The 18,914-nt window shown below is 50.9% G+C and overlaps 1 protein-coding gene across 1 annotated transcript in view; it reads right to left on the reverse strand.

Annotated features, from left to right (window-relative positions):
- Positions 1 to 18,914, reverse strand: part of LOC118380406 (ubiquitin carboxyl-terminal hydrolase 32-like) — a 175,935-nt gene that overhangs the window by 121,218 nt on the left and 35,803 nt on the right. The window contains exons 6-9 of the mRNA XM_052469303.1: positions 13,370 to 13,501; positions 12,126 to 12,233; positions 3,270 to 3,385; positions 1,324 to 1,386 (exon numbers count right to left, since the gene is read on the reverse strand). Coding sequence (XP_052325263.1) covers positions 1,324 to 1,386; positions 3,270 to 3,385; positions 12,126 to 12,233; positions 13,370 to 13,501 — 419 coding nt within the window. The remainder of the gene's footprint in view (positions 1 to 1,323; positions 1,387 to 3,269; positions 3,386 to 12,125; positions 12,234 to 13,369; positions 13,502 to 18,914) is intronic.

Consider the following 18,914-nt stretch of genomic DNA (forward strand, 5'->3'; position numbering starts at 1 on the left):
CTACACTCTAACCACTAGGCTACCTGCCGTCCCTCCACTCTAACCACTAGGCTACCTGCCGTCCCTCCACTCTAACCACTAGGCTACCTGCCGTCCCTCCACTCTAACCACTAGGCTACCTGCCGTCCCTACACTCTAACCACTAGGCTACCTGCCGTCCCTCCACTCTAACCACTAGGCTACCTGCCGTCCCTCCACTCTAACCACTAGTCTACCTGCCGTCCCTCCACTCTAACCACTAGGCTACCTGCCGCCCCTCCACTCTAACCACTAGGCTACCTGCCGTCCCTCCACTCTAACCACTAGGCTACCTGCCTGCGCCTCCACTCTAACCACTAGGCTACCTGCCGTCCCTCCACTCTAACCACTAGGCTACCTGCCTGCGCCTCCACTCTAACCACTAGGCTACCTGCCGTCCCTCCACTCTAACCACTAGGCTACCTGCCGTCCCTCCACTCTAACCACTAGGCTACCTGCCGTCCCTACACTCTAACCACTAGGCTACCTGCCGTCCCTCCACTCTAACCACTAGGCTACCTGCCGTCCCTCCACTCTAACCACTAGGCTACCTGCCGCCCCTCCACTCTAACCACTAGGCTACCTGCCGCCCCTACACTCTAACCACTAGGCTACCTGCCGTCCCTCCACTCTAACCACTAGGCTACCTGCCGTCCCTCCACTCTAACCACTAGGCTACCTGCCGTCCCTCCACTCTAACCACTAGGCTACCTGCCGTCCCTCCACTCTAACCACTAGGCTACCTGCCGTCCCTACACTCTAACCACTAGGCTACCTGCCGTCCCTCCACTCTAACCACTAGTCTACCTGCCGTCCCTCCACTCTAACCACTAGGCTACCTGCCGCCCCTCCACTCTAACCACTAGGCTACCTGCCGTCCCTCCACTCTAACCACTAGGCTACCTGCCTGCGCCTCCACTCTAACCACTAGGCTACCTGCCGTCCCTCCACTCTAACCACTAGGCTACCTGCCGTCCCTCCACTCTAACCACTAGGCTACCTGCCGCCCCTCCACTCTAACCACTAGGCTACCTGCCTGCCCCTCCACTCTAACCACTAGGCTACCTGCCGTCCCTCCACTCTAACCACTAGGCTACCTGCCGTCCCTCCACTCTAACCACTAGGCTACCTGCCGTCCCTCCACTCTAACCACTAGGCTACCTGCCTGCCCCTCCACTCTAACCACTAGGCTACCTGCCGTCCCTCCACTCTAACCACTAGGCTACCTGCCGTCCCTCCACTCTAACCGCTAGGCTACCCAGACTGCCCCATAAACACCTGATATATCTCCTAGAAGAGTCTCACCTTGGTCGTGTCGTGCATCTTCAGGATTCCCTCCACTACGTCCGACACGTTGGTGAGCAGCTCCTGAAAACAGGGCAACAAGAATCAAAACTGAGGTAACTTATTCAAACCCAACCACCTCCAACACACTAGCCGTTTAGCCTGTATCCCAGCAGTACTCACAGGGAGTGTGTGTGTGACTACCAGTACTCACAGGGAGTGTGTGTGTGACTACCAGTACTCACTGGGAGTGTGTGTGTGACTACCAGTACTCACAGGGAGTATGTGTGTGACTACCAGTACTCACAGGGAGTGTGTGTGTGACTACCAGTACTCACAGGGAGTGTGTGTGTGACTACCAGAACGCACAGGGAGTGTGTGTGTGACTACCAGTACTCACAGGGAGTGTGTGTGTGTGACTACCAGAACGCACAGGGAGTGTGTGTGTGACTACCAGTACTCACAGGGAGTGTGTGTGTGCGACTACCAGTACTCACGGGGAGTGTGTGTGTGTGTGTGTGCGACTACCAGTACTCACGGGGAGTGTGTGTGTGTGTGTGTGTGTGTGTGTGTGTGTGTGTGTGTGTGTGTGTGTGTGTGTGTGTGTGTGTGTGTGTGTGTGTGTGTGTGTGTGTGTGTGTGTGTGTGTGTGTGCGACTACCAGTACTCACAGGGAGTGTGTGTGTGTGCGACTACCAGTACTCACGGGGAGTGTGTGTGTGTGTGTGTGCGACTACCAGTACTCACAGGGAGTGTGTGTGTGTGTGTGTGCGACTACCAGTACTCACAGGGAGTGTGTGTGTGTGACTACCAGTACTCACAGGGAGTGTGTGTGTGTGACTACCAGTACTCACAGGGAGTGTGTGTGTGACTACCAGTACTCACAGGGAGTGTGTGTGTGTGACTACCAGTACTCACAGGGAGTGTGTGTGTGTGACTACCAGTACTCACAGGAGTGTGTGTGTGTGTGACTACCAGTACTCACAGGGAGTGTGTGTGTGTGTGACTACCAGTACTCACAGGGAGTGTGTGTGTGTGTGACTACCAGTACTCACAGGGAGTGTGTGTGTGTGACTACCAGTACTCACAGGGAGTGTACTACCAGTACTCACGGGGAGTGTACTAGCAGTACTCACAGGGAGTGTACTAGCAGTACTCACAGGGAGTGTGTGTGTGTGACTACCAGTACTCACAGGGAGTGTGTGTGTGACTACCAGTACTCACAGGGAGTGTGTGTGTGACTACCAGTACTCACAGGGAGTGTGTGTGTGTGACTACCAGTACTCACGGGGAGTGTGTGTGTGTGTGTGTGCGACTACCAGTACTCACGGGGAGTGTGTGTGAGTGTGAGTGTGAGTGTGCGACTACCAGTACTCACAGGGAGTGTGTGTGTGTGTGCGACTACCAGTACTCACGGGGAGTGTGTGTGTGTGTGTGTGCGACTACCAGTACTCACAGGGAGTGTGTGTGTGTGACTACCAGTACTCACAGGGAGTGTGTGTGTGTGTGTGTGTGACTACCAGTACTCACAGGGAGTGTGTGTGTGTGACTACCAGTACTCACAGGGAGTGTGTGTGTGTGACTACCAGTACTCACAGGGTGTGTGTGTGTGACTACCAGTACTCACAGGGAGTGTGTGTGTGTGTGACTACCAGTACTCACAGGGAGTGTGTGTGTGTGTGACTACCAGTACTCACAGGGAGTGTGTGTGTGTGACTACCAGTACTCACAGGGAGTGTGTGTGTGTGTGACTACCAGTACTCACAGGGAGTGTGTGTGTGTGACTACCAGTACTCACAGGGAGTGTACTACCAGTACTCACGGGGAGTGTACTAGCAGTACTCACAGGGAGTGTACTAGCAGTACTCACAGGGAGTGTGTGTGTGTGACTACCAGTACTCACAGGGAGTGTGTGTGTGACTACCAGTACTCACAGGGAGTGTGTGTGTGCGAATACCAGTACTCACAGGGAGTGTGTGTGTGCGATTGTCTTTCCACACCTCCAGGAGTGCGACCACCATTTCATGGATTTCGTCTCGAGACAGAACCCCATCCCGGTCCACATCAAACACTTTGAAACAAACTGGGGAAACAAGAAAGAAGGGAACATACAAAAATATTCCACAACGTATAACATTGTAGTTTATAACTACAGACTACAATAGAGCTTAAAATGATCTAAAACTGATTCAGCTGGTGACTTAAGTCTACCTCGGACCAAACCTAGAGATCCTTCGAAGTAATCTCCGATTGATCTTATTTCAACAAATACACCAGAGAAATATGTTTCTGCTGGCGTCTTCGTCCCAAGACATTAGCGACCGTTGCCCAGTTGTTTGTTCATGGAGATGTGAGAAGACAAAAATCTAAGCTTTGTGACATCACAAAGAGGACCTTTAAAAAGTTCCGTGAACAGGCTTTTTAAATATATATATTTTTTTTCTACACGATCTTTATTTTAGTGACTTTGATTTTATTTCTGCTAATCGCTGAACCTGATTTAGTTTTGAACCTCTTGGCAGATGTCTTCAATAGCCGTTGGTGGACAATCATGCTCCCATCAAAAACAATGAAGAGTTAAAAAGGTAGATTGAATGGGTGACAAGAGAATCTTGTTTCTCATGGTCTGAGGGGGCTTGTCAGGTGCCTTATACTGAGGAGTGGCTTCCGTCCGGCCACTCTACCATAAAGGCCTGATTGGTGGAGTGCTGCAGAGATGGTTGTCCTTCTGGAAGGTTCTCCCCATCTCTACAGAGGAACTCTGGAGCTCTGTTAGAGTGACCATCGGGTTCTTGGTCCTATCTTTGACCAAGGTCCTTCTCCCCCGATTGCTCAGTTTGGTCAGGTGGCCACAGCGCTAGGAAGAGTCTTGGTGGTTCCAAACTTCTTCCATTTAATGTTGGAGGCCACTGTGTTCCCGGAGAACTTCAATGCTGCAGAATGTTGGAGGCCACTGTGTTCCCGGAGAACTTCAATGCTGCAGGATGTTGGAGGCCACTGTGTTCTTGGGGACCTTCAATGCTGCAGAATGATGGAGGCCACTGTGTTCTTGGGGACCTTCAATGCTGCAGAATGTTGGAGGCCACTGTGTTCCTGGAGAACTTCAATGCTGCAGAAATGTTTTAGTACCTTTACCCAGATCTGTGCCTCGACACAATCCTGTCTCGGAGCTCATCAGACAATTCCTTCAACCTCATGGCTTGGTTTTTGCTCTGACATGCACTGTCAACTGTGGGACCTTATATAGACAGGTGTGTGCCTTTCCAAATCATGTCCAATTCAATTGCATTTACCACAGGTGGACTCCAATCAAGTTGTAGAAACATCTCAAGGATGATCAATGGAAACACGATGCACCTGAGCTCAATTTAAGAGTTTCATAGACAAAGGGTCTGAATACTTATGAAAATAAGTTATATCAGTTTCTTATTATTTTTTTAATATATATTTTTTTATAAATGTGCAAAAATGTCTAAACCTGTTTTCACTTTGTCATTCTCTTTTTATTTCACCAGGTAGGCCAGTTGAAAACATGGGGTGGTGGTGTGAGTAGATTGATGAGGATAAAAAAAAATAATAAAAAAAATAGAATCCATTTTAAGGAAATGTGGACAAAGTCAAGGGGTCTGAATACTTTCCGGATGCGATGTATATAGTGTTTAATGTGTATTTTATATTGTATTATACAGGCAGCATTTGGAGAAAAAAAGACCTACGGTATCAATATGTCTTCCATGTCAAATTAAATAAAGCCGCGGTCGCTGTTCAACCCGCAGTTGTACCAAAGTAATTCTGCTAGTCATCTGTTTTTCCTCAGTGTTGTGTCATCTGTATTCCTCAGTGTTGTGTCATCTGTTTTTCCTCAGTGTTGTGTCATCTGTTTTCCTCAGTGTCGTGTCATCTGTTTTCCTCAGTGTTGTGTCATCTGTATTCCTCAGTGTTGTGTCATCTGTTTTCCTCAGTGTTGTGTCATCTGTTTTCCTCAGTGTTGTGTCATCTGTTTTCCTCAGTGTTGTGTCATCTGTTTTCCTCAGTGTTGTGTCATCTGTTTTCCTCAGTGTTGTGTCATCTGTATTCCTCAGTGTCGTGTCATCTGTTTTCCTCAGTGTTGTGTCATCTGTTTTCCTCAGTGTTGTGTCATCTGTATTCCTCAGTGTTGTCATCTGTTTTCCTCAGTGTTGTGTCATCTGTATTCCTCAGTGTTGTCATCTGTATTCCTCAGTGTTGTGTCATCTGTTTTTCCTCAGTGTTGTGTCATCTGTTTTCCTCAGTGTCGTGTCATCTGTTTTCCTCAGTGTTGTGTCATCTGTTTTCCTCAGTGTTGTGTCATCTGTTTTCCTCAGTGTTGTGTCATCTGTTTTCCTCAGTGTTGTGTCATCTGTTTTCCTCAGTGTTGTGTCATCTGTTTTCCTCAGTGTTGTGTCATCTGTATTCCTCAGTGTCGTGTCATCTGTTTTCCTCAGTGTTGTGTCATCTGTTTTCCTCAGTGTTGTGTCATCTGTATTCCTCAGTGTTGTCATCTGTTTTCCTCAGTGTTGTGTCATCTGTATTCCTCAGTGTTGTCATCTGTTTTCCTCAGTGTTGTGTCATCTGTTTTCCTCAGTGTTGTGTCATCTGTTTTTCCTCAGTGTCGTGTCATCTGTTTTCCTCAGTGTTGTCATCTGTATTCCTCAGTGTCGTGTCATCTGTATTCCTCAGTGTTGTGTCATCTGTTTTTACTTATTTGACCTTTATTTAATGAGGCAAGTCAGTTAGGAAAAATATAAATATTATTTTCAATGCCGGCCTAGGAACAGCGGGATAACTGTTCAGGGGCAGAACAACAGATGTTTTCCTTATCTCTGGGATTCGATCTTGCAACCTTTCGGTTACTAGTCCATCACTCTAACCACTAGGCTACCTGCCTCCTCTACACTCTAACCACTAGGCTACCTGCCTCCTCTACACTAACCACTAGGCTACCTGCCTCCTCTACACTCTAACCACTAGGCTACCTGCCTCCTCTACACTCTAACCACTAGGCTACCTGCCTCCTCTACACTAACCACTAGGCTACCTGCCTCCTCAACACTCTAACCACTAGGCTACCTGCCTCCTCAACACTCTAACCACTAGGCTACCTGCCTCCTCTACACTCTAACCACTAGGCTACCTGCCTCCTCTACACTCTAACCACTAGGCTACCTGCCTCCTCTACACTCTAACCACTAGGCTACCTGCCGCCTCTACACTCTAACCACTAGGCTACCTGCCTCCTCTACACTCTAACCACTAGGCTACCTGCCTCCTCTACACTCTAACCACTAGGCTACCTGCCTCCTCTACACTAACCACTAGGCTACCTGCCTCCTCAACACTCTAACCACTAGGCTACCTGCCTCCTCTACACTAACCACTAGGCTACCTGCCTCCTCAACACTCTAACCACTAGGCTACCTGCCTCCTCTACACTCTAACCACTAGGCTACCTGCCTCCTCTACACTCTAACCACTAGGCTACCTGCCTCCTCAACACTCTAACCACTAGGCTACCCTGCCGCCTCTACACTCTAACCACTAGGCTACCCTGCCGCCTCTACACTCTAACCACTAGGCTACCCTGCCGCCTCTACACTCTAACCACTAGGCTACCTGCCTCCTCTACAGTCTAACCACTAGGCTACCTGCCTCCTCTACAGTCTAACCACTAGGCTACCTGCCTCCTCTACACTCTAACCACTAGGCTACCTGCCTCCTCTACACTCTAACCACTAGGCTACCTGCCTCCTCTACACTCTAACCACTAGGCTACCTGCCTCCTCTACACTCTAACCACTAGGCTACCTGCCTCCTCTACACTAACCACTAGGCTACCTGCCTCCTCTACACTCTAACCACTAGGCTACCTGCCTCCTCTACACTAACCACTAGGCTACCTGCCTCCTCTACACTCTAACCACTAGGCTACCTGCCTCCTCTACACTCTAACCACTAGGCTACCTGCCTCCTCTACACTCTAACCACTAGGCTACCTGCCTCCTCTACACTCTAACCACTAGGCTACCTGCCTCCTCTACACTAACCACTAGGCTACCTGCCTCCTCTACACTAACCACTAGGCTACCCTGCCGCCCCTACGCTCTAACCACTAGGCTACCTGCCTCCTCTACGCTCTAACCACTAGGCTACCTGCCTCCTCTACGCTCTAACCACTAGGCTACCTGCCGCCTCTACACTCTAACCACTAGGCTACCTGCCACCTCTACACTCTAACCACTAGGCTACCTACCACCTCTACACTAACCACTAGGCTACCCTGCCGCCCCTACAGTCTAACCACTAGGCTACCTGCCGCCTCTACACTAACCACTAGGCTACCCTGCCTCCTCCACACTCTAACCACTAGGCTACCTGCCTCCTCTACACTCTAACCACTAGGCTACCTGCCGCCTCTACACTCTAACCACTAGGCTACCTGCCGCCTCTACACTCTAACCACTAGGCTACCTGCCTCCTCTACACTAACCACTAGGCTACCTGCCTCCTCTACACTAACCACTAGGCTACCTGCCACCTCTACACTCTAACCACTAGGCTACCTGCCTCCTCTACGCACTAACCACTAGGCTACCTGCCTCCTCTACGCTCTAACCACTAGGCTACCCTGCCGCCCCTACGCTCTAACCACTAGGCTACCTGCCTCCTCTACGCTCTAACCACTAGGCTACCTGCCTCCTCTACGCTCTAACCACTAGGGTACCTGCCTCCTCTACGCTCTAACCACTAGGCTACCCTGCAGCCCCTACGCTCTAACCACTAGGCTACCCTGCAGCCCCTACGCTCTAACCACTAGGCTACCCTGCAGCCCCTACGCTCTAACCACTAGGCTACCCTGCCGCCCCTACGCTCTAACCACTAGGCTACCCTGCAGCCCCTACGCTCTAACCACTAGGCTACCCTGCAGCCCCTACGCTCTAACCACTAGGCTACCCTGCAGCCCCTACGCTCTAACCACTAGGCTACCCTGCCGCCCCTACGCTCTAACCACTAGGCTACCCTGCCGCCTCTACGCTCTAACCACTAGGCTACCCTGCCGCCTCTACGCTCTAACCACTAGGCTACCCTGCCGCCTCTACGCTCTAACCACTAGGCTACCCTGCCGCCTCTACGCTCTAACCACTAGGCTACCCTGCCGCCTCTACGCTCTAACCACTAGGCTACCCTGCCGCCTCTACGCTCTAACCACTAGGCTACCCTGCCGCCTCTACGCTCTAACCACTAGGCTACCCTGCCGCCTCTACGCTCTAACCACTAGGCTACCCTGCCGTCTCTACACTCTAACCACTAGGCTACCTGCCTCCTCTACAGTCTAACCACTAGGCTACCTGCCTCCTCTACAGTCTAACCACTAGGCTACCTGCCTCCTCTACACTCTAACCACTAGGCTACCTGCCTCCTCTACACTCTAACCACTAGGCTACCTGCCTCCTCTACACTCTAACCACTAGGCTACCTGCCTCCTCTACACTCTAACCACTAGGCTACCTGCCTCCTCTACACTCTAACCACTAGGCTACCTGCCTCCTCTACACTAACCACTAGGCTACCTGCCTCCTCTACACTCTAACCACTAGGCTACCTGCCTCCTCTACACTAACCACTAGGCTACCTGCCTCCTCTACACTCTAACCACTAGGCTACCTGCCTCCTCTACACTCTAACCACTAGGCTACCTGCCTCCTCTACACTCTAACCACTAGGCTACCTGCCTCCTCTACACTAACCACTAGGCTACCTGCCTCCTCTACACTAACCACTAGGCTACCCTGCCGCCCCTACGCTCTAACCACTAGGCTACCTGCCTCCTCTACGCTCTAACCACTAGGCTACCTGCCTCCTCTACGCTCTAACCACTAGGCTACCTGCCGCCTCTACACTCTAACCACTAGGCTACCTGCCACCTCTACACTCTAACCACTAGGCTACCTACCACCTCTACACTAACCACTAGGCTACCCTGCCGCCCCTACAGTCTAACCACTAGGCTACCTGCCGCCTCTACACTAACCACTAGGCTACCCTGCCTCCTCCACACTCTAACCACTAGGCTACCTGCCTCCTCTACACTCTAACCACTAGGCTACCTGCCGCCTCTACACTCTAACCACTAGGCTACCTGCCGCCTCTACACTCTAACCACTAGGCTACCTGCCTCCTCTACACTAACCACTAGGCTACCTGCCTCCTCTACACTAACCACTAGGCTACCTGCCTCCTCTACGCACTAACCACTAGGCTACCTGCCTCCTCTACGCTCTAACCACTAGGCTACCCTGCCGCCCCTACGCTCTAACCACTAGGCTACCTGCCTCCTCTACGCTCTAACCACTAGGCTACCTGCCTCCTCTACGCTCTAACCACTAGGGTACCTGCCTCCTCTACGCTCTAACCACTAGGCTACCCTGCAGCCCCTACGCTCTAACCACTAGGCTACCCTGCAGCCCCTACGCTCTAACCACTAGGCTACCCTGCAGCCCCTACGCTCTAACCACTAGGCTACCCTGCAGCCCCTACGCTCTAACCACTAGGCTACCCTGCAGCCCCTACGCTCTAACCACTAGGCTACCCTGCAGCCCCTACGCTCTAACCACTAGGCTACCCTGCAGCCCCTACGCTCTAACCACTAGGCTACCCTGCAGCCCCTACGCTCTAACCACTAGGCTACCCTGCAGCCCCTACGCTCTAACCACTAGGCTACCCTGCCGCCTCTACGCTCTAACCACTAGGCTACCCTGCCGCCTCTACGCTCTAACCACTAGGCTACCCTGCCGCCTCTACGCTCTAACCACTAGGCTACCCTGCCGCCTCTACGCTCTAACCACTAGGCTACCCTGCCGCCTCTACGCTCTAACCACTAGGCTACCCTGCCGCCTCTACGCTCTAACCACTAGGCTACCCTGCCGCCTCTACGCTCTAACCACTAGGCTACCCTGCCGCCTCTACGCTCTAACCACTAGGCTACCCTGCCGCCTCTACGCTCTAACCACTAGGCTACCCTGCCGCCTCTACGCTCTAACCACTAGGCTACCCTGCCGCCTCTACGCTCTAACCACTAGGCTACCCTGCCGCCCTACGCTCTAACCACTAGGCTACCCTGCCGCCTCTACGCTCTAACCACTAGGCTACCCTGCCGCCTCTACGCTCTAACCACTAGGCTACCCTGCCGCCTCTACGCTCTAACCACTAGGCTACCCTGCCGCCTCTACGCTCTAACCACTAGGCTACCCTGCCGCCTCTACGCTCTAACCACTAGGCTACCCTGCCGCCTCTACGCTCTAACCACTAGGCTACCCTGCCGCCTCTACGCTCTAACCACTAGGCTACCCTGCCGCCTCTACGCTCTAACCACTAGGCTACCCTGCCGCCTCTACGCTCTAACCACTAGGCTACCCTGCCGCCTCTACGCTCTAACCACTAGGCTACCCTGCCGCCTCTACGCTCTAACCACTAGGCTACCCTGCCGCCTCTACGCTCTAACCACTAGGCTACCCTGCCGCCTCTACGCTCTAACCACTAGGCTACCCTGCCGCCTCTACGCTCTAACCACTAGGCTACCCTGCCGCCTCTACGCTCTAACCACTAGGCTACCCTGCCGCCTCTACGCTCTAACCACTAGGCTACCCTGCCGCCTCTACGCTCTAACCACTAGGCTACCCTGCCGCCTCTACGCTCTAACCACTAGGCTACCCTGCCGCCTCTACGCTCTAACCACTAGGCTACCCTGCCGCCTCTACGCTCTAACCACTAGGCTACCCTGCCGCCTCTACGCTCTAACCACTAGGCTACCCTGCCGCCTCTACGCTCTAACCACTAGGCTACCCTGCCGCCTCTACGCTCTAACCACTAGGCTACCCTGCCGCCTCTACGCTCTAACCACTAGGCTACCCTGCCGCCTCTACGCTCTAACCACTAGGCTACCCTGCCGCCTCTACGCTCTAACCACTAGGCTACCCTGCCGCCTCTACGCTCTAACCACTAGGCTACCCTGCCGCCTCTACGCTCTAACCACTAGGCTACCCTGCCGCCTCTACGCTCTAACCACTAGGCTACCCTGCCTCCTCTACGCTCTAACCACTAGGCTACCCTGCCGCCTCTACGCTCTAACCACTAGGCTACCCTGCCGCCTCTACGCTCTAACCACTAGGCTACCCTGCCGCCTCTACGCTCTAACCACTAGGCTACCCTGCCGCCTCTACGCTCTAACCACTAGGCTACCCTGCCGCCTCTACGCTCTAACCACTAGGCTACCCTGCAGCCTCTACACTCTAACCACTAGGCTACCCTGCAGCCTCTACACTCTAACCACTAGGCTACCGTGCCGGCTCTACACTCTAACCACTAGGCTACCTGCCGCCCCAATTCCTCCGTATTGTCTGCATTACTTAGATCTTAGAGTCTTAACATTCCAATATCTGCTGTCATTTCCAAGAGTGAAAATGTCATTTTAAGGCCTGACGATAATTTAGCCGACAGGGTAGATGACACACTAATGACTATTCAGAGGCAGTCGACATAAGAAGAAGACGAGAACAAACATCCACAGGGGGAAAAAAAAAACTCTGCCTCTCTGCTTCTCTTCCACTCACATGCACCATAATAATAATGATTTAGATGCACTATTGTAAAGTGACTGTTCCACTGGATCTCATAAGGTGAATGCACCAATTTGTAAGTCGCTCTGGATAAGAGCGTCTGCTAAATGACTTAAATGTAAATGTAAAAGGGAAACCTTATAGGTTGGGGAAATCACTACCGACGAGAACAGATCACACAGCAGCTCTTACATTTCTGCCTCTCGGCGACGGGCCCCCGGCAACAGGCGGACAGGCCACAGGAGATCTCCTTAAAGTCGATGTGATTGTCCCGGTTCTCATCAAAGGCATGAAACAAACCTGGAAAACAAGAGCAAAAAGACAAGTATGCTAAATTAGCCAAGTTCTACTAGAAAATTGATCTTTGTAATAGAGAAATAGCTTTTGTGTGAGGGCTTGAATAAAAACAGAGGGGAACTCGTTCAACCGGATCACAGGGATCACATTTATAAATGTTAACGTAATTTGTGTATTTTACATCATGAACCACAGATTGAAATGTAAAACAGAAATTCTGACAGAAACTTTTAAATATTAATTTTATATATATAGATATATAGATATATAGATATATATATATATACAGATATAGATAGATATATAAATATATATATATATATATATATATATATATATATATATATAAAAGTGCTAGACATGCATAACATGACTTTTCAAAACAGAAAGCCACCCAACCCCACTGCTCGTGTTGTGAGATACATTTTTTTGTTTGAAAGAAAACATGGGGGTTTGGGGCCAGACATAGCCGCTGGGCTGGCCTTGGGGAGAGGTGTGTCTTCACACTAAAACCCCGCCCACTCGAAAGACCCTCATTTTGCCTCGCTCTGGAAGCCAGTGGAGTGAGAGGGAACAGAAGGTCACTAAGCTGCTACTATTGCCGCCAAACTCAAAACATAGCCAACAGTCAAGTGACAAAGTCACAAATAAAAATGGCCAACATTCTCCTGTTCAGGTCAGTCGACATGTTTGCCCTTATAATCAAATTAGCCTGCTAGCTACATGCTAGCTAACGTTAGCTGCTAACCGTTAGCTGCTAACCAATGCAGCTATAAGCAAAACGTTAGCTAGCACAAAAGACACCTCTTCCCAAGGCCAGCCCAGCCGGTATGGTTGGGACAAACCCCCATGTTTTCACAACACAAGCAGTGGTGCGGGGGGGGGGCTTCTGTGGTCAAAATAAATCTGGGCTTTAATGTACGTAATCCCAAACAACATGGTCCTAAACGTTGAGAGACCAGCAGAAGGGCTTCTCAACCAAATAATCCATATATACGTGTACAAAGTATGACATTTAAACATCATTTTGTGAGTGTTTGAATGTTCATGGGTAACTGTCTGGCTGAAGGGGGGGGGGGGCACCAGGTCCCCATGATAATCTACCTGCATCACAAATACACATCAGAAACATTACACACCTTCACTTAGCGAAGCGTGAATAGGAGGAGAGACCAGCGAGACAAAGGTCTCCAAGTCAAAGCGTCCGGTCCTGGACTGGGCTTTCAGCAGCCAATAGCGCTTCTCCAAGTCAATGATATCAGACTCTTCTACTGTAGGAGGAGAGAAGAAGAAAACATTTTTTATTTTTTTTTATAATCAAAATAGCAACCAATCTAGAGTGATTTTTGTAGATTCGCTGAGCATCTTACCAGAACACACGTCACATGACCTAGCAGTGCTAGTATATTAAGGAAAGTAAACAGTTCATCTCTACATGGTGCTATAGGGGACTACATGGTGCTATAGGGGACAGCATGGTGCTATAGGGGACTACATGGTGCTATAGGGGACAGCATGGTGACTACATGGTGCTATAGGGGACAGCATGGTGCTATAGGGGACTACATGGTGCTATAGGGGACTACATGGTGCTATAGGGGGCTACATGGTGCTATAGGGGACTACATGGTGCTATAGGGGACTACATGGTGCTATAGGGGACTACATGGTGCTATAGGGGGCCACATGGTGCTATAGGGGACCACATGGTCCTATAGGGGACCACATGGTGCTATAGGGGACCACATGGTGCTATAGGGGACCACATGGTGCTATAGGAGACCACATGGTGCTATAGGGGACTACATGGTGCTATAGGGGACCACATGGTGCTATAGGGGACCACATGGTGCTATAGGGGACTACATGGTGCTATAGGGGACTACATGGTGCTATAGGGGACTACATGGTGCTATAGGGGACTACATGGTTCTATAGGGGACTACATGGTGCTATAGGGGACTACATGGTGCTTTTGGATACACATGGTGACTACATGGTGCTATAGGGGACCACATGGTGCTATAGGGGACCACATGGTGCTATAGGGGACCACATGGTGCTATAGGGGACCACATGGTGCTATAGGAGACCACATGGTGCTATAGGAGACCACATGGTGCTATAGGGGACCACATGGTGCTATAGGGGACCACATGGTGCTATAGGGGACCACATGGTGCTATAGGGGACTACATGGTGCTATAGGGGACTACATGGTGCTATAGGGGACTACATGGTGCTATAGGGGACCACATGGTGCTATAGGGGACCACATGGTGCTATAGGGGACTACATGGTGCTATAGGGGACTACATGGTGCTATAGGGGACAGCATGGTGACTACATGGTGCTATAGGGGACAGCATGGTGCTATAGGGGACTACATGGTGCTATAGGGGACTACATGGTGCTATAGTGGACAGCATGGTGCTATATGGTGCTATAGTGGACAGCATGGTGCTATAGGGGACTACATGGTGCTATAGGGGACTACATGGTGCTATAGGGGACTACATGGTGCTATAGGGGACAGCATGGTGCTATATGGTGCTATAGTGGACAGCATGGTGCTATAGGGGACTACATGGTGCTATAGGGGACCACATGGTGCTATAGGGGACCACATGGTGCTATAGGGGACTACATGGTGCTATACGGGACTACATGGTGCTATACGGGACTACATGGTGCTATAGGGGACCACATGGTGCTATAGGGGACCACATGGTGCTATAGGGGACCACATGGTGCTATAGGGGACTACATGGTGCTATAGGGGACTACATGGTGCTATAGGGGACTACATGGTGCTATAGGGGACTACATGGTTCTATAGGGGACTACATGGTGCTATAGGGGACTACATGGTGCTTTTGGATACACATGGTGACTACATGGTGCTATAGGGGACCACATGGTGCTATAGGGGACCACATGGTGCTATAGGGGACCACATGGTGCTATAGGGGACCACATGGTGCTATAGGAGACCACATGGTGCTATAGGAGACCACATGGTGCTATAGGGGACCACATGGTGCTATAGGGGACCACATGGTGCTATAGGGGACCACATGGTGCTATAGGGGACCACATGGTGCTATAGGGGACCACATGGTGCTATAGGGGACTACATGGTGCTATAGGGGACTACATGGTGCTATAGGGGACTACATGGTGCTATAGGGGACCACATGGTGCTATAGGGGACTACATGGTGCTATAGGGGACTACATGGTGCTATAGGGGACAGCATGGTGACTACATGGTGCTATAGGGGACAGCATGGTGCTATAGGGGACTACATGGTGCTATAGGGGACTACATGGTGCTATAGGGGACTACATGGTGCTATAGGGGACCACATGGTGCTATAGGGGACTACATGGTGCTATAGGGGACTACATGGTGCTATAGGGGACAGCATGGTGACTACATGGTGCTATAGGGGACAGCATGGTGCTATAGGGGACTACATGGTGCTATAGGGGACTACATGGTGCTATAGTGGACAGCATGGTGCTATATGGTGCTATAGTGGACAGCATGGTGCTATAGGGGACTACATGGTGCTATAGGGGACTACATGGTGCTATAGGGGACTACATGGTGCTATAGGGGACAGCATGGTGCTATATGGTGCTATAGTGGACAGCATGGTGCTATAGGGGACTACATGGTGCTATAGGGGACCACATGGTGCTATAGGGGACCACATGGTGCTATAGGGGACTACATGGTGCTATAGGGGGCTACATGGTGCTATACGGGACTACATGGTGCTATAGGGAACCACATGGTGCTATAGGGGACAGCATGGTGCTATAGGGGACAGCATGGTGCTATAGGGGACAGCATGGTGCTATAGGGGACTAAGATATGGAGCCACGTCGATGACGTCATATGTTTTCATGGTTCCATTCTGATGGGCATACGGATGATGGGACAGCTTTGGAACGAGCAGCACAGAGGATAGTAGTCTTTAGTAGTCGCCTGACCCCGGATCTTTAAGTAGGTTTTATTTTATTATTTTTTACCTCCAGATTTCCTGCTTATTCCCCAATTCCAGGAATCTTCCAAAATGGATTTCTGGAAAAAAAATCTGGGAATTCTGGTTACCTATCTGTAAGGGATTTGAGCGGAGACCATGACTCATCCTAAAAGGCTGTGCCATGGCTCACTAGGTACACTACTACAGCCACTGTTTAGTATGAAACCTGCCAGCCAGAAAGGGGCCGGTCAACCCCTGGGTTAATCCTCCCTCTCCTTTCATCACACTAATCCACAGCTAATAGAATTAACCTATAAGGTTTCACTAGCTCATACTAGCCCAGGATTCCCTTTCCACCACACTGTCCCATGAGCCAGCCCATACATGCCAGTCAGACACTCATTTTGTAGTGCACTCATTTTGTAGTGCACTCATTTAGTAGTGCACTCATTTAGTAGTGCACTCATTTAGTAGTGCACTCATTTTGTAGTGCACTCATTTAGTAGTGCACTCATTTTGTAGTGCACTCATTTAGTAGTGCACTCATTTTGTAGTGCACTCATGTGCACTCATTTTGTAGTGCACTCATTTTGTAGTGCACTCATTTTGTAGTGCACTCATTTTGTAGTGCACTCATTTAGTAGTGCACTCATTTAGTAGTGCACTCATTTAGTAGTGCACTCATTTTGTAGTGCACTCATTTAGTAGTGCACTCATTTAGTAGTGCACTCATTTTGTAGTGCACTCATTTTGTAGTGCACTCATTTAGGGAAATTGGATTATGTTTGGGATGTATATTAAGTCACATTCACTTTCTGGCTGGAGAGGAGAAAAGCCAAGCTGGTTCCTAAGTCTCACTGCTAAGACCGATGTCCTAGTTTGCTGTCTGCATTTATAAAGACTGATGGGTCAATAACACAGTGAGACCACTGGGGGGATCATGTAGCCAGGCTAGCAGTGAAAACTACAGATTGGGATGTACGTGTGGATTGATAGGGGCTATTTCTTTCTTTCTCTCACCTCCCCCTCCCTAAGGTTTATTCCTAGAACAGCCAGCCTCAGCAGGGTTCAATTGACTCTGTGGAGAGAGTTCAATCGGTGTGTGTGTTCAATATGAAGACCGATTGAGAAAGAGAGAAGTGGAGAGGTCAAGAGGACCGATTGAAAACAAATAAGCACCAACTGCTTCAGTGGTTCAATAATATTTGCTTACCTCAGTCCTTCCCTGAAACAGACTTAAAACAAATAGAGAACATAACCTGGGGTGAGAGAGGAAGAGGAAGAGGGAAAGAGAGGGTATGGAAACGGCATGGGGGGGGGAAGTAACAGTGGACAGATTAATAATTGAGAAGCATGGAGTGGCGTTTGGGGGGGTCAGAAGTGTGTGGTGGTGGGGCCCGTCATGGACTGACTGAATACCCCTTTAAGTAGAACAGCTGAACAATACTAAATCCTCCATAAACAAACAAGCATGCGCATCATATGCACACACACACACACACACACACACACACACACACACACACACACACACACACACACACACACACACACACACACACACACACACACACACACACACACACACACTACAAATAAAACCTAAAAGAAGGTCCTCAAACTGGTCTTTCAGAAATACACCAATAAAGTCCATGTATCAATCCCAAACACTAAACAAAGCTGAATGAAAGCTATTTGTGTTGTGTTTACTGAACGCAGGCCAGCGTGGGCTAGCCTAGCAGTGAATAGTGCAGTGGTAAAGGCATGGTTGGGACTAGCGGGGAAAGCAGAGCTGAGGGGGAAGAATCACCTGCTCATGTTGTTGCTGTGTGTCATTGCTCAGCCTGCCTGACACTGCTAATCTATAGAACTCTTTCTCTCTCCTATGGATCGGCTCCAGGACCAGCTAGCTCCCTGACTGACTGGCTCCAGGACCAGCTAGCTCCCTGACTGGCTGGCTCCAGGACCAGCTAGCTCCCTGACTGACTGGCTGGCTCCAGGACCAGCTAGCTCCCTGACTGACTGGCTGGCTCCAGGACCAGCTAGCTCCCTGACTGGCTGGCTCCAGGACCAGCTAGCTCCCTGACTGACTGGCTCCAGGACCAGCTAGATCCCTGACTGGCTGGCTGGCACCAGGACCAACTAGCTCCCTGACTGGCTGGCTCCAGGACCAGCTAGCTCCCTGACTGGCTGGCTGGCACCAGGACCAGCTAGCTCCCTGACTGGCTGGCTCCAGGACCAGCTAGATCCCTGACTGGCTGGCTGGCACCAGGACCAGCTAGCTCCCTGACTGACTGGCTGGCTCCAGGACCAGCTAGCTCCCTGACTGACTGGCTCCAGGACCAGCTAGCTCCCTGACTGGCTGGCTCCAGGACCAGCTAGCTCCCTGACTGACTGGCTGGCACCAGGACCAACTAGCTCCCTGACTGACTGGCTGGCTCCAGGACCAGCTAGCTCCCTGACTGACTGGCTGGCTCCAGGACCAGCTAGCTCCCTGACTGACTGGCTCCAGGACCAACTAGCTCCCTGACTGACTGGCTGGCACCAGGACCAGCTAGCTCCCTGACTGACTGGCTGGCACCAGGACCAGCTAGCTCCCTGACTGACTGGCTGGCTCCAGGACCAGCTCGCTCCCTGACTGACTGGCTGGCACCAGGACCAGCTAGCTCCCTGACTGACTGGCTCCAGGA

This window comes from Oncorhynchus keta, chromosome 1 (assembly GCF_023373465.1).
Source record: "Oncorhynchus keta strain PuntledgeMale-10-30-2019 chromosome 1, Oket_V2, whole genome shotgun sequence".
In the NCBI taxonomy this organism is placed as follows: Eukaryota; Metazoa; Chordata; class Actinopteri; order Salmoniformes; family Salmonidae; genus Oncorhynchus; species Oncorhynchus keta.